The sequence below is a fragment of the Zonotrichia leucophrys genome, chromosome 4A (assembly GCF_028769735.1).
Source record: "Zonotrichia leucophrys gambelii isolate GWCS_2022_RI chromosome 4A, RI_Zleu_2.0, whole genome shotgun sequence".
Classification (NCBI taxonomy): domain Eukaryota; kingdom Metazoa; phylum Chordata; class Aves; order Passeriformes; family Passerellidae; genus Zonotrichia; species Zonotrichia leucophrys.
The window spans coordinates 13,404,345-13,429,674 of NC_088174.1; the positions used below are offsets into that span (position 1 = coordinate 13,404,345).

At 48.8% G+C, this 25,330-nt stretch overlaps 2 protein-coding genes across 6 annotated transcripts; both read right to left on the bottom strand.

The window, feature by feature from the left end:
- Positions 1-1,394: 1,394 nt before the first annotated feature.
- LOC135447618 (basement membrane-specific heparan sulfate proteoglycan core protein-like) lies at positions 1,395-11,038 on the bottom strand. 2 transcript variants are annotated; one of them, XM_064712623.1, is made up of 9 exons: positions 10,935-11,038; positions 9,255-9,611; positions 8,345-8,626; positions 7,376-7,444; positions 6,797-6,904; positions 6,107-6,172; positions 4,966-5,088; positions 4,445-4,466; positions 1,395-3,645 (listed from the first exon to the last, which is right to left on the bottom strand). In XM_064712623.1, the coding sequence occupies exons 1-9, from the start codon at positions 10,987-10,989 to the stop codon at positions 3,468-3,470; spliced, it is 1,260 nt and encodes a 419-aa protein (XP_064568693.1). In that variant the 5' UTR covers positions 10,990-11,038; the 3' UTR covers positions 1,395-3,467. The 2 variants fall into 2 exon arrangements, with proteins under 2 accessions (XP_064568693.1, XP_064568692.1); XM_064712622.1 differs by having other exon boundaries at positions 7,370-7,444.
- A 3,469-nt stretch (positions 11,039-14,507) lies between these two features.
- On the bottom strand, positions 14,508-24,911 carry LOC135447619 (V-set and immunoglobulin domain-containing protein 4-like). 4 transcript variants are annotated; one of them, XM_064712624.1, is made up of 10 exons: positions 24,770-24,911; positions 24,208-24,452; positions 23,256-23,612; positions 21,970-22,251; positions 21,014-21,082; positions 20,312-20,389; positions 19,991-20,059; positions 19,208-19,321; positions 18,094-18,115; positions 14,508-16,992 (listed from the first exon to the last, which is right to left on the bottom strand). In XM_064712624.1, the coding sequence occupies exons 2-10, from the start codon at positions 24,365-24,367 to the stop codon at positions 16,809-16,811; spliced, it is 1,335 nt and encodes a 444-aa protein (XP_064568694.1). In that variant the 5' UTR covers positions 24,368-24,452; positions 24,770-24,911; the 3' UTR covers positions 14,508-16,808. The 4 variants fall into 4 exon arrangements, with proteins under 4 accessions (XP_064568694.1, XP_064568695.1, XP_064568696.1 ...); XM_064712625.1 differs by lacking the exon at positions 21,014-21,082 and having other exon boundaries at positions 14,515-16,992; XM_064712626.1 differs by lacking the exon at positions 19,208-19,321 and having other exon boundaries at positions 14,515-16,992.
- Between the last annotated feature and the right edge of the window lie 419 nt (positions 24,912-25,330).

Below are 25,330 nucleotides of genomic sequence, written 5' to 3' on the forward strand. Positions count from 1 at the left end.
ACTAATGAGGCTGCTCATTAACTTCCCTGTGGCCCATTAGCCTGTGAAAAATGCATGTTGGTTCAAGCTGTTTTAAATTAGGCCATGGAGACCATTGCCTCTCCTAGGAGCCCTGCTGTTTGGAGAAGATTTCTTGTTTGTGCATGGTTATTCCTAGTCAGCACTTGCAGCAAGATTGCCTATTCTGCTATTTAATTAAAGTAATTCCCTCTAAATCATCCCACTTGAAGATGTAATGATTGCTAAGTGTTTTCAGTAACTGACTTGTAGCATTTCAGATATGTCACGGTGGGGGAATGACAGGGGCAGCATCCAGCCCAATTTTACAAATCAAACTCTCTGAACGTATTTGACGTGGAAAACTCAAGAATAAAATAAATCCCAAGACTCTACTGACTAGTTTTAGGACAGTACCACCAGAAAATTTTGCAATATTTGAGAGTATTAATAAACTTGAATACTAAGCTTTTGGGCTTTTTATGGCAACTATTCCTTAGTAAATATTTTGAAGAAGCTGGAGTTTGTACTGAGCTGGAACCTATGAATATATAATTGCCTAAGCAAATTGTGTTCTGATTTTTGAATAGCTTGTGCACTTCTGGACAAACATGGTCCACAAGTGGTCAGAAATGGCCCTACTCCTTGTGACTCACACACCCATGGTCTCTCTCAAGCACCTCCTCATGACTCACAGACATCACTCTGATCTTTATCACTGAGGTTAGCTTCAAAAGAGAGCAAGGTCTAAGATTTCAGGCTTTACTTTGTCCCCAGTGGCTCCTCCATGAAGCACACAGCCATGTCAGCCCCAAGCCCTGATGTCACTCAAACCTTGAGGTTTCAACAGACCCAGCCTCCTTTGCACTACAGCTGGCCAAGGGTTTGTTTATGCCCTTCATTATTGTTTCCTCATGCATTTTCAATATTTGCTTCCAGTAATTTACCCTCTGCTTTTTAGATAACTCTTCCCTTCAGCTCCCAGATCTTTCCAGGTGACTGGGGTGAAGGGGAAGAAAGTAAACCCCTTCCACTCTTACAAGAACAAGCATCAAATTACAGTGGTACAAATTTCTCTGGGACTTCATCTCCCACCTCCCTGCTCTGAAGTATGGTACAAACCCAGCAGCTGTAAAAGCCAGCAGGTCCCCTCCATGGGGCAGGCACTGCAAGGGGAACTGTGAGTCTCATGACACTGTGATGGCCACTTGAGTTAGTGTGTTTTTGGGAGGCAGTGTCCTTTCAGGGCAGAAGCTGAGCTTCTCCTTCCCTTCTGGAGCAGAGCTCAGCACATGAGCACAGTGCAAGGAAAGGAGAAGTTTTCTGCAGAACTCCCTGTGGCTTTCAGAAGAAAAATGTTCTGTTGCCAACAGGTTTTACTAGAAACATGGAAAACATGCAAAAAGTAAAATACAGAAATAATCACACACTTGTTACCCAGGGAAAAACACCTCAGCACTGGAGACAGGCTTCTGATGTTTCCACTCTTCTGCTATTTGTGACCAAAGTCCTGTTGCTGCCCTAACTAGAGAAGTGTCAACATGGAGTACATGGATGGGGGCTGGTCCATCTGGGTCCATCTGCTCCCCCTTTCTTAGCTCCTGTTACCTTCTTCCTCTGTAGCTTCTCCCAGGCTTCATGTCTTCTGAGGAAGGCATTCAGACCTTGTCAGAGCAGATCAGTGCTGGGAGGAATCACAAGATGGAAAAACCCTGGTGTTACATACTCAATGAGTGAACCTGGAGCTCAGAGCTTTTAACAGCAGGAAAACTTGCACAAACTACCAAGCTAATTGAAAATGAATGAGGATTATATGTGGGGGGAAGGGAAAGGAGAGTGCCATGTCATGTGTTTTGGGCCTAGATTTGCTGAGGTAAGGATGGGGAAGCTGAGAAATTTTCAGTTCCCTTTTCACCCAGTACTGACCTTGCACCATATGCTACTGCCCTGCATGAGCATGGCTGCAGCTCTCCATTCCCCTCAAATCCTTTGTTCTGCACCACCCCTGGAACTGCTGATGCCAGCAGCTTCTGCAGCATGAAGTCTTCAGGGCTGGCTGCCATGTGTCCCACAGGGACAGACTGGATCCTGTCTGCCTCCCTGGTGTGCAGCCTGGCAGCCAGCACAGCCCTCCCTGCATGGCTGTCACCATGCTTGTGAAGCCCTCACAATATAGGCAGGAGATTTTTTTTCTCTGATCTTTCCCAGCTCACATCCTGCAATTCAGAGCTGTTAAGGTAAAAGTGTGGCTCTACACAGCACTCAGGCCACAAACAGCAAAGTGACCCTGCTGTTAGGCTGCTGACCCAAACAGAGATGATTCACGGCCTTGTGGGTGAAGTCAGGGCCCAGCAGGAGGGTGTGTGTGACACGCTCAGCTGCTTCCCCATGCTTTCTTTGCTGCACCCACTGATATAAAAAAGCCAGTAATTCTTACAAATTTGGTGTGCTAAAGCCAAAGGCATTCCTCCTCCCTGCCAAGTCCCTGGAGGACAAAGAGATGCTGGCTGGAGGCACAGACAGAGAGGACAGAACTGACAGCAGCACTGCAGTCCAGGCAAGATGCAAACAATTAACAGTGACAAGGCAAATCAGGCTGCTGAGTGACAGTGTACTGTAGGGAATGCACTGCAGCTGAACGCAGGAACTGCATCTACATGTTGCACAGTAATCACACAGATTGACTTACATCCCCCAGAGTAAATTGGTGTCAGCCTGTTGTATTCAGAGAGGCCCCTTAATCATTATCCAAATGCCTCAAATTTCTATTTTATCATGCCTCTGGCCCCCATATTGTAAAAATTAAATGCCAGCATTTCCTTCAACATCAGTTCTTGTTTTCCAGGAGAAAACCAGTGAGTGACAGTTCAGAGACTCATTCTCTCTGAGCACTGAGCTCCATCCTGATAGCAAAAATGGCATTCCGAGGACATCAACCTCCCCTCTGCGGGTCCCTTTACCAAGCTGTAACAACAACAACAACAAAAAGATTCAAGCACAGGCAGGATGTACAACCAGTATTTGCTGAACTGCAAAAGCCAGAGGATCTCCATTTCCAGCACAATCCTGGTTCCTTGCAGCCTGGGATGTCTTAACAGGAACACACATTGGAGAGTATCCCTTGCTAGTGTTACTGACTGGCAGCATTGCACAAATTACTCTTGGATTTACAGGCTAAAGAATTTCATGTTCTCACTCCTTCAGATCCTTTCTTCCTGCCCTGGGTCCTTCAGGTTGCTGAGAAACAACTTGCTCTATAGAAGTGAGTAGACACACAGTTGGCTGGGGGTTTCTGCTCCTGCAGGCAGGGCCTGGTCTGCCAAAGACCAAAAGGTTATGCAGCTCCTCTGGGTTAAAGCAAGCAGTGAGAGCAGAACAGAGAGACAGCAGGAGGCAGAGTTTCCTTCTGCTGAGTTCACTATTCAGCACCTGCAGCCCTGCGTGGCTGCTTATGTGGAAAAGCTGGTCCTTTACAAAATTCCTTCTGTTTCATATTGAGATTCCATTGCAGTCACAAGGTTCTCATACTCAGGGCTTTTCCTGTCTTTCATGGTGGTCTTTTCAGGGCTACAGTACATTTCCTCCTGTTGGCACTTAGCAGGGACTTCCACCTCAGGCTGCAGCAGGGCGACATCTGCAGTTCTGCGGCTGGGACAGAGAGACAGAGTGAGAGGGACAACTAAAGCAGATGGCACTTCATTTACACCTTAGAGACAAGATCTACCACATAATCTGTGAAACAGCAAAATTCATACTATTCTAGTGAGGGTCTGGGGGGCTCTGAAAGACACAAGAAAGTGATGTTAAAAGAATTACACACAAAGAAGCTCTGGTTAATAGCGGTACTATAAACTCTCGTGGCATTATCATGTTATACTCTAAAGTTACCAGCAGACAGTCCAGCCTTTGGAAAGTAAATACCAGGATTATTTGGGAAAAATTGCTACAGATGGTTGTGGTGTGTCTCTGAGTAGGAAAGCAGTATGAAGGTGTTGAAGACTGAGATGAGGACAGGGCAGAAGATGTGTTTGTATAATCATATGCTAACAGGAACTCTGCAAAGTAATACTTGGCCAAGCACTGACATGTTTCTTACAGAGAAAGGCAAGTGTAGAACTTAAAGGAAGAGCTGAAAATTTCTGTCTTTTACTTTCCTAAATAATGGCAAAAATTTCCCACAGAGAACAGGTTTTCCATGGCATGTGACAGGCACACCAAAGCACCCAGAGTATCCTTCAGTTTTTCTACCATATTAAAGAACAGTCTGGCTATCTCCTGCAACCACATGCTAAGTCCTCATGTTGCTAACTTAACTGCCAAGGTCTTCAGATCCTCCTCCTGTAAGGCAAATAAATCTTTGCTTTTCCCTGAGCAAACAGGCTTTATAGGAACAGATACCAGTACAGTGCCCTCCATCTTAATGCCCCAAGGAGAAAATTGTACTCACAAAGCAACTTCATAGAGAGGTTCTGAAAAAAAAAAACAAAAGAAAAATAATCTAAGGTATGCATCGACTTGTTTTATATGTTATGGAACAAAATGTTTTTGGGAATAACCCTCCCACAGGCTTCTCTCTGGAAGGGATCAACCGGGGATGGCAATGATGGGGATGGGAGTGATGGGGATGGGAGTGTGGAGATGGGAGTGATGGGGATGGGAGTGATGGGGATGGGATGATGGGGATGGGAGGGATGAGGATGGGAGTGATGGAGATGGGAGTGATGGAGATGGGATGATGGGGATGGGAGTGATGGGCATGGGAGTGATGGAGATGGGAATGATGGAGATGGGAGTGATGGAGATGGGAGCGATGGGGATGGGAGCGATGGAGATGGGAGTGATGGGGATGGGAGCGATGGAGATGGGAGTGATAGGGATGGGAGTGATGGGGATGGGACTGTCCCTCCTCCCGTCCCCTCCTCCCGGGCTGTCCCACCGCCCGGCCCGGCTGGGTTTGTCGCTGCTCACCGTCCTTCCTCCGCCGCCGCCGCCAGCAGCCCAGCGCGGCCGCCAGCAGCGCGCCCAGCACGGCGCCGCCCAGCGCGGCCGGCAGCCAGTACAGCAGCGGGGACGGGGCGAGCCGCTGGGAACCTGCGGGATGGGAGAATAGTGGATTTGTCTTTACAAACAAGCTGTGGGGCTGCTGGTAGATAAAACTAGCACTGGGAGATAAAAGAAACAATGGGGAAGATTCCACTGATTGATGAATGGAAAAAGGTATTTGTTTTTGACAATAAACTTTAGGTTGGCTGATAAATTAAATTAGACGTTGAAAGATGAAAGAAACAATGGAGAAGAAAAAACCCGAAATTCCACAAGAATTAAAAATTAAAAGGGAGGGTTATACATTAGAGGGAAATCTTTGGTATCAGGCGTACTGGGGAGTCTGTACCTCTCAAGTACTTCAGCCAATGGGGAAAGAGAGAAGGGAAATGTGGCTGGGAAATTGGGATAAAAAGGAGGCTGCATCCTCCAAAAATGTGAGAGATCACAGGGGAATGCCCCATGACCTCTCCCTTTATTCGAATAAAGTAAAAAGACTCCTCTGTCTCCTTTTTGGACATAAACCTATGGTGTTTGTGGATTAACTTGCCTAATGGGGCGACATTGCTGTCACCGCAGCCAGGGGACACGGGGGCTGGCAGCCGCCACTCCCCCCCGGTTTGGACGGCATTTAAATCCTAACTGAGAAGGAGCCGAGGCCACCTGGGGGTTCAGCACTTGCTGGCAGTCACTGAATGCTGGGATGGTTCAGTTTGGAAAGGATCTTAAAGGGATAATCTCGTTCCATGTCCTGCCATGGGCAGGGACACCTTCCACCAACCAGATACCTCCAAGCACCGTCTAACCTGGCCTTGGACACTTCCAGGGATGGGGCATCCCTGCGTGAAAACAAACAGCAAACTGCAGGCTGCAAACACCCCCACAACAGGCATGTGGGCAGGAGTCAGGAGTGCAGCTCCTGCCTGGATAAATGCCTGGAATTTGGCATTGCAGCTGTATCTGCCACAAGCACAGCAGCCAGATGTGGAGCTGGTCTGGGATGAAGTTTGCCACCCTGCCCTTGGCAGTGCAAATCTGGTGTTTCCCAGCATGAGACTCCACTCACCTGTGTCTGTGATAGGCCCCACTGGAGCAGTATCCATCCTGGAGACCCGTGTGGTTGGGACTGGATCTGTCAGTGGAGAATGGTGGATGCATTGCAGCCCCATGGGGCATCAGGAAAATGGGTCTGCTCTGCCAGCCTAGACTCACCTGTTATCCTGTGTGTCTTGCTAGCTGGGGCAGCATTTGGCACTCATGTCCCCCTCCCTGAGCTTTGCCCCACACGTTCCTGGCAGCCCTGGCTGATATGATGCATCATGCCTGGCTGCAGCATGGCCTGGGAATGCTTTGGCTTTTCCCTGCTGGCACTTCCCCAGATTTCCAGATTCCACTCTCTCTCAGTCTCCTCGGGTGACTCCCTGGCTGGCCTGGGGGGCTTTGCCATCAGCTGCACCATAAACTTCTGAGGTGTGGAGGCCTGTGCCAGGTCTCCTGCCCCAGGTGACCTCCTTCTGAAGCTCTGCAGCCTCAGCAGTTCTGGTCCCAGGGGGACACAGAAAACATTTACTTGTCCCCTCCCATCATCAGGCACATTCTCAAGTAGGGGTGCCAGCCTCTGGTGTTGCCTCTCTGGGTAACAATCAAGACACAATTCATACTCAGCACAGGCATCTGATCTTGCTGTGGAAGTGCAAACTCCCTGCCTTGGTCTTCTCCTGGCAGAGAGGTGAATAACCCTGGCCTGGGCACTCACCTGTCACTGTATGCTCAATGTCACTACTGTCTTCCTGACTGGTGGTTGAGTGGTGTCCCCCCGTGGTTCCCACATTCCTCTGCAAGGCTGCTGTTGTTGTGGGCACATCTGCAAGGTGAGGGGGAGGAGAGGCTCACACAGGGTATCCACAAGCCCTCCCTCAAACTGCTGTCCCTGGCCAAGTACATGTTTTCAGTTGGGTCTCAGGAAGCTTTTGCAGCACTTGTGTCTGTCACTGGAGACACCAGATCTGCGTCCCCTCAGCAGCTTCTATTCAGGATCAGATGACAAGCAAAAATACCAGAAAAGAACCAAACCCAGAATATCCCATCCCATATCATCTGCAGCTTAGGAAAAAGCATTTTCAGCAGTACTAAAACGCATACAGTCCCTCCTACAAAGACAACAAATTAGCCCACCATGGATCAGAAACACCCGAGTTACAAATTGAGACATATGGACTGAAGTTCAGTAGTGTCAAGACTCTGTTCCCCAGCAATAAAACCACATCCAAGCACTGGTGGCACACTGCCCCAACACCCCTCCCCTGCCATCCGCTGCCACCGCTCTCACCCTGACCTGTGGTTGGGTGGAGTCCCCCCGTGGTTCTCACATTCCTCTGCAAGGCTGCTGTTGTTGTGGGCACATCTGCAAGGTGAGGAGAAGGAGAGGCTTCCACAGAGGTCTGACCACCATGGAGATGCTGCTGTGGTACAGAATTCCCCAGGGGTGGGAGCAGGAGGAAGCAGCCCCGTCCCAGCTGGCAGGAGGGGGCTGCTGTGCCAGCGGCGTGGGGCAGCAGCTGCAGCACTGAGCCCCGTTCCTGTGCTGCTCCCTCCAGGGTGGCACTGCCGGGAAAAGCACCCAGGGCTTCACCAGAGCTCCGTGCCTGGCAGCTCAGCAGGCTCTGCCTCTTTCCCAGCCACTGGGAGGTGCCTGAGCCTGGCTCTGCCATCAGGGGCTTCACAGCTGGGCTGATCCAGTCACCAGCCAAGGAGAGCTGCAGGATTTCCACCAGGCACCCATCATGGAATTGAATTGACTGAAAAAGGCCTCTGAGCCCATTGAGTCCGGCCTGTGACACACTGTCCTGCAGAGCCTGGAGGTGTCAGAGCCTGGAATCAAGTGCAATGTGTCCCCCTGGGACACGCGGCTGGTGGTGGGGAGCAAAGGCCAGCTTGGTTTGTTCTGCCACTGAATTACCACTCCCTTGTTCTTGCTTCCCCAAATAAAGCCCCAACTCCTTGTCTAAACTTGCTGAACTGCAGTGGGTAACATTACAGAGGCAGGGAGAACTTCAAAAAACCCACAGAGGAATAAATAAATGAGTGTTTGAAGTAGAAATCCCGTTTTGCATCAGAAAAGAGCAGTTCCTCAAAGAGGAGGAAATTGAACAGAGGAAATACAGCAGGACACAGGCTGGAGGCAGCGGGCAGGGCTGTGTCAGGGCGCTGAAGGCGTTTGGCATTTCCTCCTTGCCGGGCAGGGCAGGGCAGAGGCTGCGGTTCGTCGGCCCCTCGGCAGAGGGTTTGCCTGGCCGGCACTCACCTGTGACCGTCAGGCGCACGGCATCGCTGCGCTGCACGGCGCCGGCCCCGGCCCTGTTGTGCGCCTCGCAGAAGTACGTGCCGCTGTCCGAGGGCCGCAGGCTGCGCCAGGCCAGCTCGGCCCCGCTGCGCAGGAACTCGGCCGTGCCCGCCGGGCCGCGGCGGAACCAGCGGTAGCTGATGGGAGGGGAGCCACCGGCCTCGCAGCTCAGGCTGGTGCTGCCTCCGGCCGGCAGCGTCAGCCCCGGCTCCGCCGCTCTGATGATGGGCTTGGTGGCTGCCACTGCAACACAGAGCACAGGCGGGCCGGGTCACGGAGCCCTGGCTGGGCTGGGCACGCTCCCCCTGCCGCAGCAGATCTCGCTCCTGCTGGCGGTGCCTTCCCACGAACGAGCAGCTCAGCTCTCACATCACCACCCTGCCCAGGATGAGCTCAGGTAACCTGTGTTAATCCAGGTTGCATCAGCTCTGCTATCATTGCTGCCGCCCTTTCACAAGGTCCTGCTCTCTTGGGTTGGTGGCCCCCTTGCAGAAAGAGATTTTTCTAGCACACATTGAGGATGCTCGGGAGGAGAGAAGGCAGACTTGGCTCACACAACACCCACTTGCTACAAGAACCACAGAGATATTGGCTGCCTGCACAGAACCAGACCTGGATATTATCTCAAACATCATGGGTTCAACTGGCCCATCAACAGATCCAGCTTGGGCTGTACACTAACTGGCTCACTTCCCCAGTACATTCCTACACCTCCATGTGTTGGGAAGGATAACCAGCACAGCAAGGGAGGCACATCCTTCAACCCCCAACCTAGTGTGGTGTGAAAGACTATTCACACCAACACTGGTACCCCCACCTTCTTTTGGTTTAACCTGGCTGCACAAGAGCAGGACTTTACTGCTGGATTTACCTTTGACAACTTTAACTATAGTGGTCACCTCTTTTGTTATCAAGTTGTTATCTCTGGACCTCCAGACGATTTGACAAGTGTAGTGTCCACTGTCGGGCATTTCAAGGTTCTGAATGAGGAGTGAGGCGTCCCCTGGGTTGTGCTTTGGGACGCTGACTCGGCCTCGGAATTTGGAGAGCAGGATGTGGTCACCAGTGCCGTCCCTGTGGAAGATGGTGGAGGTGCCAGAGCCGTGATCCACGCTCCAGCTGAGCGATTGCTGGGTGAAATCTTCTGTAGGCACATAGGTACATGGGAGAGTGGTGGATGCCATCCAAGTGCCCGTGACCTGGTGGACAGTAGACAGATCCAGGAAGGCTGCAAAGAACAGCAGTGGAAGGGAAGAAATGAGAATGCAGCAGAGCAGGGAAATGTCCTCCAGAGAGACAGGACTCACCGGTGCCAGCACCTGGCCAGGTCTCAGATGTGCTGCACACCACAGCACCAAGCCAGCCCACGTCATCAGACATGGGGAAGTGAACATCTGCCTTGACCTCATGGCTATTTTTATTGAGTTTCTCTCTGGGCACTTGCCAATTCTTAATTCTTTCTCGGTACAGACAGTCTCCTTGTGGGCAGGAACATTTAGGGGTATTCCCTGCAGTACTGAATCTGGAATAGGAATGGTGGACCAAAATCTATCCTTTTGCTTTAGCCTTGGAAAATTTCAGACCTGACCCAGATCAGCACCTGCCAAGTGTTCAGGTAGGCACAGGAGAAGAGTGGGCAGATTTTCTCCACACATTCTCCCAGTTTCTCAGGCTGCCTGCCCATGGATCCCACATCTCCTCTGGGACGTGCCTCTTGTAAGTAACAAATCACCTGAATTTCCTTTGACTTGGCTCATCTCTCCCAGTACCTCTTATTCTTCTCCCCTTTCCCCTCCCCAGAAAGCCATTGGTTATATCCAGCAGCTTTAGCTCACAAGAAGTTGGTTGAGAGGCAGATCTCAGTAATTTGCAAAGCTGGGTTTTTTATGAAGAAATGGGTAATACATTTCAACCCAATTTTTTAAATGTCAGGAGCAATCCTATGCTTTTGTATACAATGTGTAAGAACACTTTTCTCCTATTTCCCAAAACTATCCTCTGCTGCTGCCAGTGTCAAACATGCCTTGAGAAAGGGTATATTCAGTCAGGGGAGTAGGAACTGAAGCCAAGGTCCCACTCCCAGCTTTCCTGATGCAACCACAGAGTCACTAGGTAGGAGAGACCAAGGGGAATCAAATGTGCCAGCACCTGCTCTCACAGCTCCTCTTCTTCCCAGGGCCATGCTAACAGAACAATGAGGATGAGTTATTAAATTTAGAATGCATATTCCAGCTTCACCAAGACTGTTTTGAGAGCTGGACACCAGAGTGATCCCTGCCAAGGGTCCCAAAAAGCTGTTTTCTGCTCTTGCCTTGGGGCAGGGAAGATGACTTGCCCAATACCACCCCATTTGCTCCACTCTTGAAAGCACCTCATTGTATCTGATGCCAAAGGAGACTCTAATGAATTCTCAGGCTCTGTGGTTAATACAATAAGCTAAAGACTTCCCAACTGACTTGTCAATTTAAAAAAATGATATAATTCAAAAGATTTTTGCCATCCTCTTAGTACTCTGATTTTTTTTTTCTTATACATTGAAGCATTTACTCACCGTTGCAGCTGATGAAAGTCATCACAAACACCGCTATCCATCCAACTTCTCCCATTCTCCCAGAAGTGCAGGTCTGTCCTCCTTTCCCCAAGAGACTCCCACCCTCCAGGGACCAGATTGCAAGTGAAGAACACTTCCCTTTATTCTGTTCTTTTTCATCTAGGATCCTCTTTCTGAAACATCACGAGTCCATTTCACTGCTGAGTTAGGTGAAGGGTGAAGTAAGGAGAAAGGCTCTTTGGATCTTTCCAGTCCCATTCCCTGTCCCCATCATCTTCTCTTGATGCACCCAGGACCCAGCTGCCTTTCTGAGCTGCAAGTGCCCATTGCCAGGTCATGTTGAGCATCACAGACTCTCGCAGCTCACATTTCTGCTGCAATAGTCCAGTTCATGGGCAAAATCATGTTTTGAAAGCACACACTGTGTTTGACAAGGAGGTGACTTCTGACTGGCAGCAAAGGGACATTCTGAGTGTGCTCTGTAGGGTATCTTTAAAGTCCTTCCAAGAATTATCTAGGTGTGGTGCACAGGATTCATCTGTGCTTACTAATTATTACCAGAAGGAGAAGGACTTATAGAAAGATAAGAAACATGTATAAAAGCAAATCTAGTGGCATAGTGAATTCTGTTATGGGTGTTAATAGTCAGTAGAGCAGCTTTTTGGGATTTATTCAATAGCCATGCCTTAGCACAGGGTTCTAACAGCTGCAAAACAGTATCTTTGAGCAGGAGGCAGATGTGTCTGAGAGACAGGGAGCTGTTTTCTACTGAAGATGGGAGAGAAGGTAAATGGGATGGTTTTGCCACAGCCTCATCCCATCCCAACAAATGCCTGTCTGCTGGGGCTGAAACATTCACCTTGCAGCTGAAACCATGTCTGGAAGTGCTGCTCCATGGCAGTGACAGCTTATTCCCTCTCTGCTAGGGCAATGAGAGCTGGAGATTATCTTCATTTTCCCAGAGTCAGGAGGGTAATGAGAGCTGGCTGGATCCCGTTTCAGTCCCAGGCAGAGGCATGCCCACCCGTGGGGCCCGTGCTGACTGGGATTCCAGGTTCCACCCTGCTGATCACTGTAAAACTTGTCTGGAGCAAAAAGCTAAATGTTGTTAAAAGTTAAAGTTAAATGCTGCAAGACCTGGTGTAACAAATTCGTCCAGGGCTCTGAGAGCCACCACCAGGTGCCATCCTGCTGAGGAAGATGATGGGGGCAGCCACACCCATTCTTGTCTATGTAAGACATTGAAACTTGATTTTTGCTGACTTTTCTTCTTGACATCTTTGCTGCAGCTGCCAGTGGGGTACCAGTGCACATGGCCTGGATCCATCTGCCCATGCAGCTCCTGAGAAGATTTTAACAATGTTTGAGTCCTGCCTAAAAGCAAGCAAACAAGCAAAAAACCACTTGTTAAAGTTGCTAGCTGTGTCAATCAAAGAGGGAAATGTGTCAACTTTCATAGAGATGATTAAAACCCAAATCTTTCCACACCCTGATCCATAACTGGCAGTAGAGCCTTGTCCCAGACAAACAGTCTCCTCCACAGAACAGTTTAAGAGAAGTTGGGTTTTGGGGAACACGCCCTGAAAGAAGTTGAAAACCCAAGCTAAAACTGCTGATAGGATTATTTTTTGAACCGGACATGCAAGACTTCCTGAGGCTCTAATTATGCAGGATTAAAAAAAAAAAGGTTATTTAACTAAAGCAGAGATGAATAACTGTAGTTCCCCAAATGTGATGTACATGACATCTTTCTTTCCCTGGACACAGACACAGCTCCCTGAGTCACACAATCAGCCCACTCTCCCTTACTGAAAGGACTCCTCAGAGTTTTGTATCTGAACACAAGAAGAAAAACCTTCAATGTCTCAGCCATGCTGGCTAGATACCCGGTTTATTAAAATGCAGTATTTTATTCCAGTGTCTGCGCTCTGGGCTGAACGTGCTCTGTCTCCCATGCAGTGCTGCAGGTGAGGCACTGCAGCCTGTCCCCCAGGTACCCACCTTCCTCCCACACACAGGACAGGACACTCTCTCCAGTGTCTTTTCTTCAAGTGGCACAGCTCAGGCACTCTTTGTTCTGCCATTTCTGCTACTCATCTTGGGCAATCTGCAGGTGACACAGTGAAGTCCCCTTGTCCCCCCATGGTCACTCAGACCCTGTTCATAGGGACCAGCTCTGCTGAGCCTACATCTTACATTCATCTTCTGACAAAGTTTGCCAGTGGCCAGAGAAGTTTGCTATCATTTTTCTGGTGATAAATAAGATCCTTAGTGTTCAAGGAGATGAAATTCAGTACTCAACTATGAGCAAATCATCAAAAAGTAGATAAACTAAGAAGAAGGGTCTTAAAGTGCTCTTTCTCAACCATGTGCACTCAAAAAAGAATCAATTTTTGCTTGAGACTTTCTTGTTTGGTCCAGCCATAGCTAACTCATAGATCTGACTCAACAGTGTATTTTGCTAAGTACTTTTTGGATGTCCCTCAGAAGCTGATTGTGTGATCTCCCCCAGCCATTCACACCACAGTTCTGTCACATCAGATAATCATAGAGTCAGTCATCAAAACATGTCCTTGTTCCACTTCAAGAAACAGAAATTGGTGTAAATTAGCGTTTCCCCTTAAAGCTTGTGTGACAGAAGAAACATGATGTACAAGTGCTCTCTCTGAAAAACTTCACTTCCCTTCCCAGGAATTCCCAGGTCAATGACATTCGTTCTGGGTTGCTTTTAGCTTGGCCAAATCCTTGTAAACAGCTCCTGATTCCAGGAAAGTGCCCCATGTGTTGGATGCCTTCTGAGTTCTGGTTTCTTTCCTGGTGCTGCAGGTGGGCTGCACCCTCCAGGCACCACAGATGTCCCTTACCTGCAGCCACCACCCAGCGCTGCTGCTGCTCCCTGCAGGCTCACTCAGCACCAGCTGATGCTAGCTTTTTGCAGGCTGCCCAGCTCCTCCTCCCAGTGCTCTGCAGAGCCTGCCTGAGCTCTGGGCTTGGTAAATCTGCTGCTCTGGGATGTGTCACAGACACACTGCACGAAAAATCCTTTGGTTAGGATCTTTTCTCCTGAGAAGCTGAGGGGCCTCAGAAACGAAATGTAAACAATGATTATCTGCTGCTGTGGAATGCAACAGGTGCATCTGTGATTGGTCTCATGTGGTTGTTTTTAATTAATGGCCAATCACAGTCCAACTGTCTTGGACTCTGGTCAGTCACAATATTTTATTATCATTCAATTTCCTTTTCCTTTTCCCTTTCCTTTCGATGAAATACTTTCTTCTATTCTTTTAGTGTAGTTCTAATATATCATTTTCTTTTAATATAATACATATCATAAATAATAAATAAGCCTTCTGAAACGTGGAGTCAAGATTCTCATATCTTCCCTCATCCTGGGACCCCTGTGAACACCACCACAGGGATGAGCTGCTGTGACTTGAGCTCATCCTCTGCCACTGCCCAGGGTGCACAGCAGCTGCCCTTCACCCCAGGTACACCCCAGACCAAGTCAGGACCTGGACCTTATCCAGCTGTCCCACAGTGCATGCAGACACAAACCACATGGAGACCAGAATTCATGGAATTATTTGCAGTTTAATGAGCTTGCCTTACAACAGCTGTATTTAATATCATCAGTTCCTGCTGCTGGCTGTCCAGCCAGGATAACACTGCTGTTTAACCACACTGGGAGGGCTGCAGTGCCTGTGGCTTTGCAGTGCAGCTGGAATGGAGTGATTTCGGGGCAAGCTGTGGGATTCCTTGCAGCCCTTACCCATGGGGTTCCAGCAGTGAGAGCTCAGTGTGACTGAGCACCCTGTCCCTCAGTGGGACACCCTGCATCTCAGCATCTCTGCCTTCCCTCAGGGCTCCCTGCTCCTCTGGCTGGAGCTCTGGCCACATCAGACCCCTCAGATGAAGAGCTCTGCAGGTCATTCCAGGTGGCCACATTCTCCCTCCAGTGGCCACAGCAGTCAGGCTGAGCTCAGGTGGATGGGCTGTGCTCCAGCTCCTGCCACATTGCCTTCCCACCCCTCTGACCTCACACAGCGGAACACACACTCACACCTCTTTTCTCCACTTCTGCAATAAGCTGCATGAACATGTTGGCAGATTTCTCCATGACAGCACCAGTAGCTGCCATGTATTCCCTTTTCATTCAGAAATCAAGATTCCCCAGCCCTTGATTTTTCAGTACATTGTTAACAAAGAGATATAAAACTTGCAGCACAGGAGAAAGTATAAGGTCACTGATAAGTGCCTAGAAAGCATGCCTGGTTGTTTGTGCATTCTAATGAACTTCTAAATCATTAATTCCTCCAATTTCCCATTAGACCTCTGGCTCTCAGCCCTGGGTGAGCAGCACTGTGTTCCACATTTATTTCTGTGTTGCATACAAAGAAGCGCTTTTCCTTGCCCTTTGAAAGTGCGACCAGATAATTAACATTAATTTCTGCATCCTTTTCAGAGAAGCTGTAAACAAGCTGTAGCCTCTTCACCTTCTCAGCCCTGATCCCCACGGGCACTCTTGGCTCATTTATTTCTTCCCTTTTTTCTAAGAGACTGTTGGCACAGAAGTGATTTTGTACCAATTATTATTCTTTACAATATTTCTCAGTAACTTTTCTTGCTCTGCTAAACCCAAGATGAGGCCAACATGCACACATAAATTAGTGACATTTCATGGACTTCACAGTACCACAGTCCAGGTTTTTGACTGGAATACCTTTCCTTTAGCACTTCACACTCCCTTTGAATTCTGGTGAGTTTTGAACTGATGCTCAGAGGCCTGCAGATGCAGAGCTGTCCTGAGTGTGAGCAGCACAGCTGGCAGCCCATTAATCCTGTGTCTGTGTTACCAACATTTTGCTCATCCCTTGGGTCACGCCCTCTGTTTTACACCTGCCTGCATGGCTTTAATGGGACACAGAATTGCCCTGTTTGTTATAAAAAGGTTTCTCCATAACCCTGCATAACAGATTAACTCAGGGCAGTAGAAATTATTCATAACTTACTCTTCAGGCCTTTTAAGCTGGCAGGAAAGTACTTCTTGAGTATCTAGTGAGGAGCTGTGAGTGGCTTGCTGGCATTCCAAAATGAGCCAGTTGTGCAGAAACGCACACAGCAAAACATGTGAGGCATGTGTAAGCAATCCTACTCCAAACTTACGGAAAAGTATGTAATTCCTTTCAAATATCCATCATGCACTTAAAGAGAGAACAGAGAAGATGAGCTCAGACAGAAAGGGGCTGGTTGCAGTGCCAGAAGCAGCCAGAGCTGTGGCCAGTGTGCCTGGACCTCACTGCAGTGCTTGCAGGGGGATCAAGGGCAGCACAAGGGCAGCAAGGACATTCCTGCTTCCTGCACTGCTTCTCCTGCTGTGGCAGGTTCCTGAGGTTCTCTTGGCTTTAATCTGCCTTCCATTGTTTCTATAAAATCTGTTATATTAAATCTGTGCAGCATGAGGTGGGCAGGAGGGGAGCCATCCATTCCCACGCCAGCCTCATCCTGCCCTGCTCACCCATGGGGAGGTTACACTGAGCACCCCTGGCTCTCCTCCCATCACACAAAGGCTGGAAACACTGCTCCTTTTGGCCAGATATAGCAGTAAGTTCAGTGCAGTGCTCCTAGTCTGGGACCTGCAGCATTCAAAGGGCTTTAGTAGATACAGGTATGAAAGGGAATCAAGGAAAACAAAATCAGAAATTCTATACAGCAGTCTGTAACTGAAGTTCCTGCATTTTCACTGCAGGGACTGTGAAGAGAGAGCAACCACTGCTTGTCCAACCTATTTGTCAGGGGCAGAAGGGAAAATAAATACATATTTTGTCTGGGTGAAGGTGCTCCTCAGGACTGGTATCTGCAGAGCATTGCTGGGTCTCAGGAAGTGTCCCCTACTTCATACTCAGATTCCTGGGGGTTTGCCACACAGCCAGACACATCCTTATTTACTTCTTCAGAGACTTTGCTTTCCCCAAGCTCCATCACATAGTGGTTTTCAGTGGCAGAGATGGGTTCCTCATAATGACCTGTGCTTGAGGAAGCTGCTGCTCTCGAGTTGTGGCTGAAATCAAAAAACAAAAATAATAACAACCAGAGTAAACAAAGCATCTCCAACCATCAGGATTTTGACAGTATTACAGTCTGACCCAAACCTGTGTAAACTTAGGCCACTGGACTATGGCAATATTCTGAAGAAGAGAATTTTGTCCTTTGCTTTCAGGTGGCAGAAAAACCTTGGGCATTGAGGCAGCATCGCTTCCAACCCTGAGAAAGTTTCCAGGGAGAGGCAGCAAAGGGTGTGCAAGCAATGAAAGGATTACCACCATTTCTTGCACAATCACATAATTGCTGAAGAGAAATAAATATTTATAAAAAATACTGGAGGAAGTGTAAATTGAGAACTGAAAACAGCACACATCCACTGTCTGGCTTATGGTATCTAATATTTTTTAAATTAAGGTAGAGCCTCTGAGGAGAAATGTAACCACAGCATTTGTTCCATTGCTCAGGGTTCAAATGTTCTTTAAACTGCTGCCTTACACACTGCTGAGGAGGCCCAGCACTGGGATGCTGGCACAGCCCACTGTAACACTCAAATTAGCAGCACTTTATACCTAGAGAAGTGGTTCTGCTTGTGTTATCAGGCTTTTCAGTAAAACTTCCACAGGTTATAAGTGGATCAGGATGCGAAACCTGAGTTTAGAAATAGCTATAACTTCCTTCCTATCTATGGTTAGAAGCAGCAAATTCAGCCAGGCATGTTTCAGGATAAATCAGAATTTAACCAGTGGTCTCCAGAACAGGAGTTCCTTTCCTTTGCATTTGGAAAAACACTGGAAATTTAGCCTTGGAAAAACACAGAGAATTTAGCCTTGGCAATCATCTTCAGTAGCCCTCCCTGGGCTTAGGAGTCAATGAGCAGCCCTTGCTCTCTTCTACAATACTGATATTGCCATCAAAAGGTTCTTTCTTCCCACATTCTTTGTTGCTGTGGAAAACCCACAAGCCATTCTACAATGTGCTGTTGAGCTAACTGCGAACCTCTTCACCCAGACTGCTTAAGGGGGTTTTCATTATGACAGCTAATAGCAGCGCTTTTTGTTTCTGCTCTGATACCTCCCCCCAGGACTCATCAATGTGCCAGAGAAAGGGTTATACTCACAATTTTACATCATAGACTTGAGCTGGAAAAGAAAAATCAGAATTTGTGTCAATAATTTGTATTTACATTCCTTAAAAAAAGAATTTAACTTCTTGGTTTAAGAAAATGACTTCTCAAGACAGAAATAAAATAACAGCCTTGGGTATCATGTCAGGTGGATGATGACTCAGTTTCCCAGGATTCAATCCAAGAAAACAAAAACAACCCAGCTATCACACAACTGGGTTATTTTGATAAAGTTGAGGTTAGAAACTAGAAGTCCACAGTTTCCCTATTCATTAGAAATCAATAAAGAACAGTTTTGAAAGTGGCTATTCTGAATTCCTTAAAAAAGAAGAAAATATAAAAATAAGAAAAATGGCAAAAGAAATACCTGACAATTTTATTATTAATTGGTAGCATGGAGTCATAGGAAGGTCATTAGTGAAACAAAGGAGAAAAAGTCTGTGGGATCTCAAAGCCCAAAGCACATCTGTGTGCTCCCTGCACAGCTGGCGAGGGGGGGCTCCAAGGAACATTTGGTAAAGGGGATTTCTGAGCATTCAGTGAATGGATCCTGTGACCAAAGACCAGAGAGGAAATAAATTCCTATAGAATGGGAGAATTGACAGTGACCTCTTCCCTCTGGGTGCCAACCACAGGAACTGCTGAGCAGCACCTGCTCCCAAAGGCTCATCCCAGCAGCAGGGCAGGATGAACCCTCTGCCAGGGACTTTAAAGATTTGGAACCGTGAACCTGGCCAGGTAGGTGAGTCTGAGCCCTGGGATATCTGTGAGGAGCAGTGGGAAACAACCATCCCAAGGCTCTGTGGGAGAGTGAGCCACACATCGTGGGATGGGCTGCAGGGCAGGGACTGAGCTGCCCTGAGCCAGAGCAGGGATGGAGGGTGTAGCTCAGGAGCACCAGGGCTGCTGCTGCCCCAGTCCCACAGCTGATGCTTGGAAGACCCTCCTGGCTGCAAGGACTTCTCTGCCTCTTTGGGTCTCCCACCATCTGTGTCATCTCCTGCCTGCTGGTGGCTGCCAGCTCTGCTCCAGGCCCCAAAACCCATCAAAGGTAAAGCCATGCTGGGCATGTGTAAAACACTTAGGTTGTCCAGAACATTCTACTCACCTTCTTTGGGCTTTCTAATGCAAGTGATAAGAGAGATGATAAGGAAAACCACAGCACCACACACCACAGCAATCAGGATGACCATGTACAGGGACAAGCCAGTCCTCTGGAATTCTAAAGCAATACAACAGAGGGATTTCAGACAGGGCAGCCCTCCTGGGTGACAGCAGCTGCAGGGACATGACATTTACCATGTCCCCAAGGCCAGCCCTGCCTGAGCACATGGGGCTGTGTCCCCACAGAGCCCTGGTGCTGTGGCTGTGAGTGGGAGCTGTGTGTCCCAGCACTGTGTACCCCTCACCAAGGGACCCCAGCTGTACAGACAGTGTCCCTCTCATGCTGAGGTGACCAGGGATGTGAGCTGGGCAGGATAACTGCACTGCATGTCATGAAATAAAGCTTGCCATTCAAGGATGCTGCTCAGTTCTGTATGGGAAGTGTCTAAACCTGTGACAATGCTGCAAAGCTGGAGATGTGTAGATCTGCTTCAGGAACACATTGAGGTTTTTCTGCTGTTTCAGCTTTGACAATCCAAGATAAAAAATGGACTAACTGCTCAGGAACACAGCAACAATTCTGTGGGCCCCATATGTCAACTTTTTTTTTTGTTTTGTTTTTCCATAAAAACATCCAGAATCTTTTAAAGAGTCACCGTGAATTATCTGGGTCCTTAGAGAACAGCTGTTAATGCAGTTTGCAGCTAAAAAGGCAGAATACTAATTTTGACTAGAGAGAATCTGATTTGGGCCCTTAATCTTCTTCTCAGTTTGGTTCTGTTCTTACCCTGAATTGTTTCATTCTTCCCTGGATATCCCACACCACTCTCGGAAGTTGTTGCTGTTATGGGCAGATCTGAAAAACAAAGATGAGTTAGTCTGACAGTGCATTTCCAGTGCTCATTTTAGCACCAGGAGATCTGGAATTTGAGCTGTAGGATCAGAAGAGAATGCCTCCAGCCCCTTTACAAGGCAAACTGCAGAAATAAGCACTATGTATACACTACACTATAGAGTAGTGTACCTGTAGTACCATATGGTCATGGAATGGATACTATATATAGTATATACACATATTTATGTATAACCAAACTGCATAGACACACACCTGCAGTAGTGGTGGGGCCCCATGGAGTCCAGGAGATTGCTGAGGTATCTCCAGACACCAGCTCTGTTTCAGGTTTTTCTGTAAGAACAGTCAACACCTGTCAACATCTTCCCTCAGCTTCCACAACCCCCACGTGGTTGCTGGGGCACCATAAATGCAAAAGAAACATTATCCAACAAGCAGACCTGCTCGAGTCCAAGCAAAAAGTCCCAAATCCCACAAAAACAAATGCGAAACCACAAGCCCTCCCTCAAAGAGCAGTCCCTGGTGAGGTACATGTTTTCAGTTGGGTCTCAGGAAGCTTTTGCAGCACTTGTGTCTGCCACTGGAGACACCAGATCTGCCTCCCCTCAGCAGCTTCTATTCAGGATCAGATGACAAGCAAAAATATCCTTCAGAAAAGAACCAAACCAAGAATATCCCATCCCATATGATCTGCAGCTTAGGAAAAGGCATTTCCAGCAGTCCTAAGATGCATACAGTCCCTCCTAAAAAGGCAACATATTAGCCCACCATGGATTGGAAACTGAGGGAAGGAAGATCTACTTTCAGAAACACCCGAGTTACAAATTGAGGCATATGGACTGAAGTTCAGTAGTGTCAAGACTCTGTTCCCCAGCAATAAAACCACTTCCAAGCACTGGTGGCACACTGCCCCAACACCCCTCCCCTGCCATCCGCTGCCACCGCTCTCACCCTGACCTGTGGTTGGGTGGAGTCCCCCCGTGGTTCTCACATTCCTATGCGAGGCTGCTGTTGTTGTGGGCACATCTGCAAGGTGAGGAGAAGGAGAGGCTTCCACAGAGGTCTGACCACCATGGAGATGCTGCTGTGGTACAGAATTCCCCAGGGGTGGGAGCAGGAGGAAGCAGCCCCGTCTCAGCTGGCAGGAGGGGGCTGCTGTGCCAGCGGCGTGGGGCAGCAGCTGCAGCACTGAGCCCCGTTCCTGTGCTGCTCCCTCCAGGGTGGCACTGCCGGGAAAAGCACCCAGGGCTTCACCAGAGCTTCCAGCAGGCTCTGCCTCTTTCCCAGCCACTGGGAGGTGCCTGAGCCTGGCTCTGCCATCAGGGGCTTCACAGCTCGGCTGATCCAGTCACCAGCCAAGGAGAGCTGCAGGATTTCCACCAGGCACCCATCATGGAATTGAATAGACTGAAAAAGGCCTCTGAGCCCATTGAGTCCGGCCTGTGACACACTGTCCTGCAGAGCCTGGAGGTGTCAGAGCCTGGAATGAAGTGCAGTGTGTCCCCCTGGGACACGCGGCTGGTGGTGGGGAGCAAAGGCCAGCTTGGGTTGTTCTGCCACTGAATTACCACTCCCTTGTTCCTGCTTCCCCAAATAAAGCCCCAACTCCTTGTCTAAACTTGCTGAACTGCAGTGGGTAACATTACAGAGGCAGGGAGAACTTCAAAAAACCCACAGAGGAATAAATAAATGAGTGTTTGAAGTAGAAATCCCGTTTTGCATCAGAAAAGAGCAGTTCCTCAAAGAGGAGGAAATTGAACAGAGGAAATACAGCAGGACACAGGCTGGAGGCAGCGGGCAGGGCTGTGTCAGGGCGCTGAAGGCATTTGGCATTTCCTCCTTGCCGGGCAGGGCAGGGCAGAGGCTGCGGTTCGTCGGCCCCTCGGCAGAGGGTTTGCCTGGCCGGCACTCACCTGTGACCGTCAGGCGCACGGCATCGCTGCGCTGCACGGCGCCGGCCCCGGCCCTGTTGTGTGCCTCGCAGAAGTATGTGCCGCTGTCCGAGGGCCGCAGGCTGCGCCAGGCCAGCTCGGCCCCGCTGCGCAGGAACTCGGCCGTGCCCGCCGGGCCGCGGCGGAACCAGCGGTAGCTGATGGGAGGGGAGCCGCCGGCCTCGCAGCTCAGGCTGGTGCTGCCTCCGGCCGGCAGCGTCAGCCCCGGCTCCGCCGCTCTGATGATGGGCTTGGTGGCTGCCACTGCAACACAGAGCACAGGGGGGCCGGGTCACGGAGCCCTGGCTGGGCTGGGCACGCTCCCCCTGCCGCAGCAGCTCCCGCTTCCCAGGAGGAAGGATTCATCTCGGCTTTAGCATCACCTCCCTGCACAGGATGAACTCAGCTGTGCCGCACTGTAGCCATTATAATTATATAATATTATATATAATATAGTTATATATAATAATAATAATAATAAATATATATATACATTTATAACATTATGTTTTCTGAAAAATCATTTCCTTAGGATTTTTTCTCCTGAGAAGCCTCAGGAACAAAATGTAAACATTGATTATCTGCTGCTGTGGGATGCAACAGGTGCATCTGTGATTGGTCTCATGTGGTTGTTTCTAATTAATGGCTTATCACAGTCCAGGTGTCCGGACTGTCTCAGTCAGTCACAAGCCTTTCTTATCATTCTTTTTCTATTCTTAGCTAGCCTTCTGATGAAATCCTTTCTTCTATTCTTCTAGTATAGTTTTAATATAATATATATAATAAAATCATAAATCAAGCCTTCTGAAACATGGAGTCAACATTCTGGTCTCTTCCCTCATCCTCAGATCCCTGCGAACACCACCACACCGCACGGGCGTGTGCAGCCTCTGTGCCCCTATAAACCCCCCACACTGGCAGAGGGAGGGCGAGCACATGCTGGTAAAATTTAGTGAAAGAACAGCAATACAGTATCCCTGGGACTTCCCCACTGCTGCATGCCACTGGGAAACATCGAGCCATCGGCTACAGATAGAGCCAGGGCTGAGCTGGGCCTTGAGGAGCCACAGGTCCTCCCTGAGCTGCAGGGTGCTGTGTCCTGGGCAGAATTCCTCTCTGACCTGTTTGCTGTTTCTTGCTTGAGGCTGACACTGATCGGCAAAATGCTTCTTCATGCAAACACACAGTCACTGCCTACCTGCTGTAATTCCCAAAAGCCTTCCTGAGCTAAGCCTTTCCCTCCTGAACAGCCTCCTTCCTGGATTTACCTTTAACAACCTCCAAGCTGGTGGTGATCTCCTTTGCTATCAGGCTGTTGTTGTTGTCTCTCCAGGTGACCTGGCAAGTGTAGGTTCCTTTGTCAGAGATCTCCAGGTTCAGGATGAGGAGAGACACATTTCCTGGGGCATCCTTCGGGATGCTGACTCTGTCCCTGTACTCAGACAGGAGCACCTGGTCCCCGGAGTCATCCCTCCGAATGATGACACCTGAACCCTCGTCATGCACCACAGTCCAGGTGAGGGTTTGCTGCATGAGGTCCTCCACAGGCACATAGGCACAAGGCAGAGTGACAGAGTCCTTCCAGACCCCTTTGATCTCACTGGGGCCACTCAACTCCAGAAAAGCTGCAGGAAGAAAGGAAGATGAAAATGAAGCCACAGAGCAGGCAGGGTGAAGGCAGCTCCCAGGTGGTGCTGCCATGGCAAGAGCATTGGCAAAGAGAAACACCAGCAGGCAGTGGAGAGTGTGAGGGTTGGGCTGCCCAAAAATCAGTGTGCCATGAGGATGGGAGGTGGCTGATGGCTGGGCTCCTGCCATGGGGGCAGCCTGGCTCTCCTGCTCTCCACTGCCTGCTGGTGCTGCCTCCACTTCCTCAGGCTTGAGGAAGGAGTTGGTCTAAAGTCCAAGTTGCAGCTCTCTGGTCTCAGCCAGTGTCTGCCCCCAACATCCCCCTTGGGCCTTCTGAGGAACAGCAGACTTCCCTCCTCCACTGCCTATTTATATTTCTGAAACACCATTCTCTCAGCCTAAGCCAAACATGAGCAACTTAAACCACTGGGTAAAGAAACCTAAAACTCTTTTTCCTGTAAAAAAGCAGCCCATTGCCTTTATCCCAGTAGATTTCTCTCACTCTGTGGACTGAATCTGAGCTCATCCCAAAGCAGAGCTGCCCCTGCCCAGCACAGCCAGGGCAGGGCCCCGTGCCCAGCCCAGACTCACCATTGCAGTGCAGAAGGGAGCTCAGGAGCACGGCTGCTCGCAGCACCATTCCCATCCTTCCTGCAGGGCTGCTCCCCCTCCAGCCACGCTGATCTGCCTTTCCCAGGCTGGGGTAAATCAGGAACACTTCCCTGCCCGGGCTCTCTCTGCCACCGAGCATCCGGGACAACAGCTGCTGGTTTTTCCTTCCTCTTTATCAGAAAATTGTCTCAGTGACCACCAGAGGCGTGGGCCGAGCGGAAACCCTGAGGAAGGGTGCGAAGAAGAAAGTTCAAAAATTACATCTACTTTTTTTGTATTTTCTGCTGACCCCTTCTTTTTTTAAAATTTTTTTCTTTATTTCTTTTGATTCCTAGGCAACCATTTCTTCCTCTTTTCCTCCTTGTGTTGTTTGCTAACAAATAAGGTTTAACATGAAATTACACACACACAGGTCTGAGAGAGGACTCATAGGGAGCTGAACCATCTAGGTCCTCACAACTCACTTTCTCACCAGCTTCTGTGACACCCATCACTATGCTTTAAGTTAAGGAAAATGAAACCCTTTAAATCTTTACATTACCAGAGCAAGACAGATGATTGTTGTAGGCCTCTTCCAGCTGAAATACTCTATATCACTCTATCACATTTAAGAGAGGACAAATTCAGCTACACAAATCTGAAGTCAAAAATTTCCCAAGAGCTGCAGGCATCTGAGCCACCAATCCCACTGCATCTCACAGATGGATCCTCCCTTCTCACAGAGCAATTTAGCTGCTTGGTTTAATTGGTTAATTGTTTTCAATTACAAGCCCTGACTGGGGCCCTACATCCCAAGACTACTTGGGAAACAGGTGAACATGGAGATGCTCAGAGAGAAAATGAGGAACTTGTCACAGTAGAAAATCTTTGAGACCATGAAATCATGGTTTCTTTACTATAATGATATATTACTATTCATTAAATGTTATAGTTAATCTCTATAATTCAGTAATTGAGCACTGGCCCTGTGTAAGAGAATTATCTGTTTTCCACTGGAATATCCCTTTCAAGGGATTTCAGTGCCTTTTGCTGTTTTCTACAGCTCTCAATTTTTCTTCTGCTCCAGTAAAAGAATCTCTTCTGCTTCCTTGCATTCAGCTGA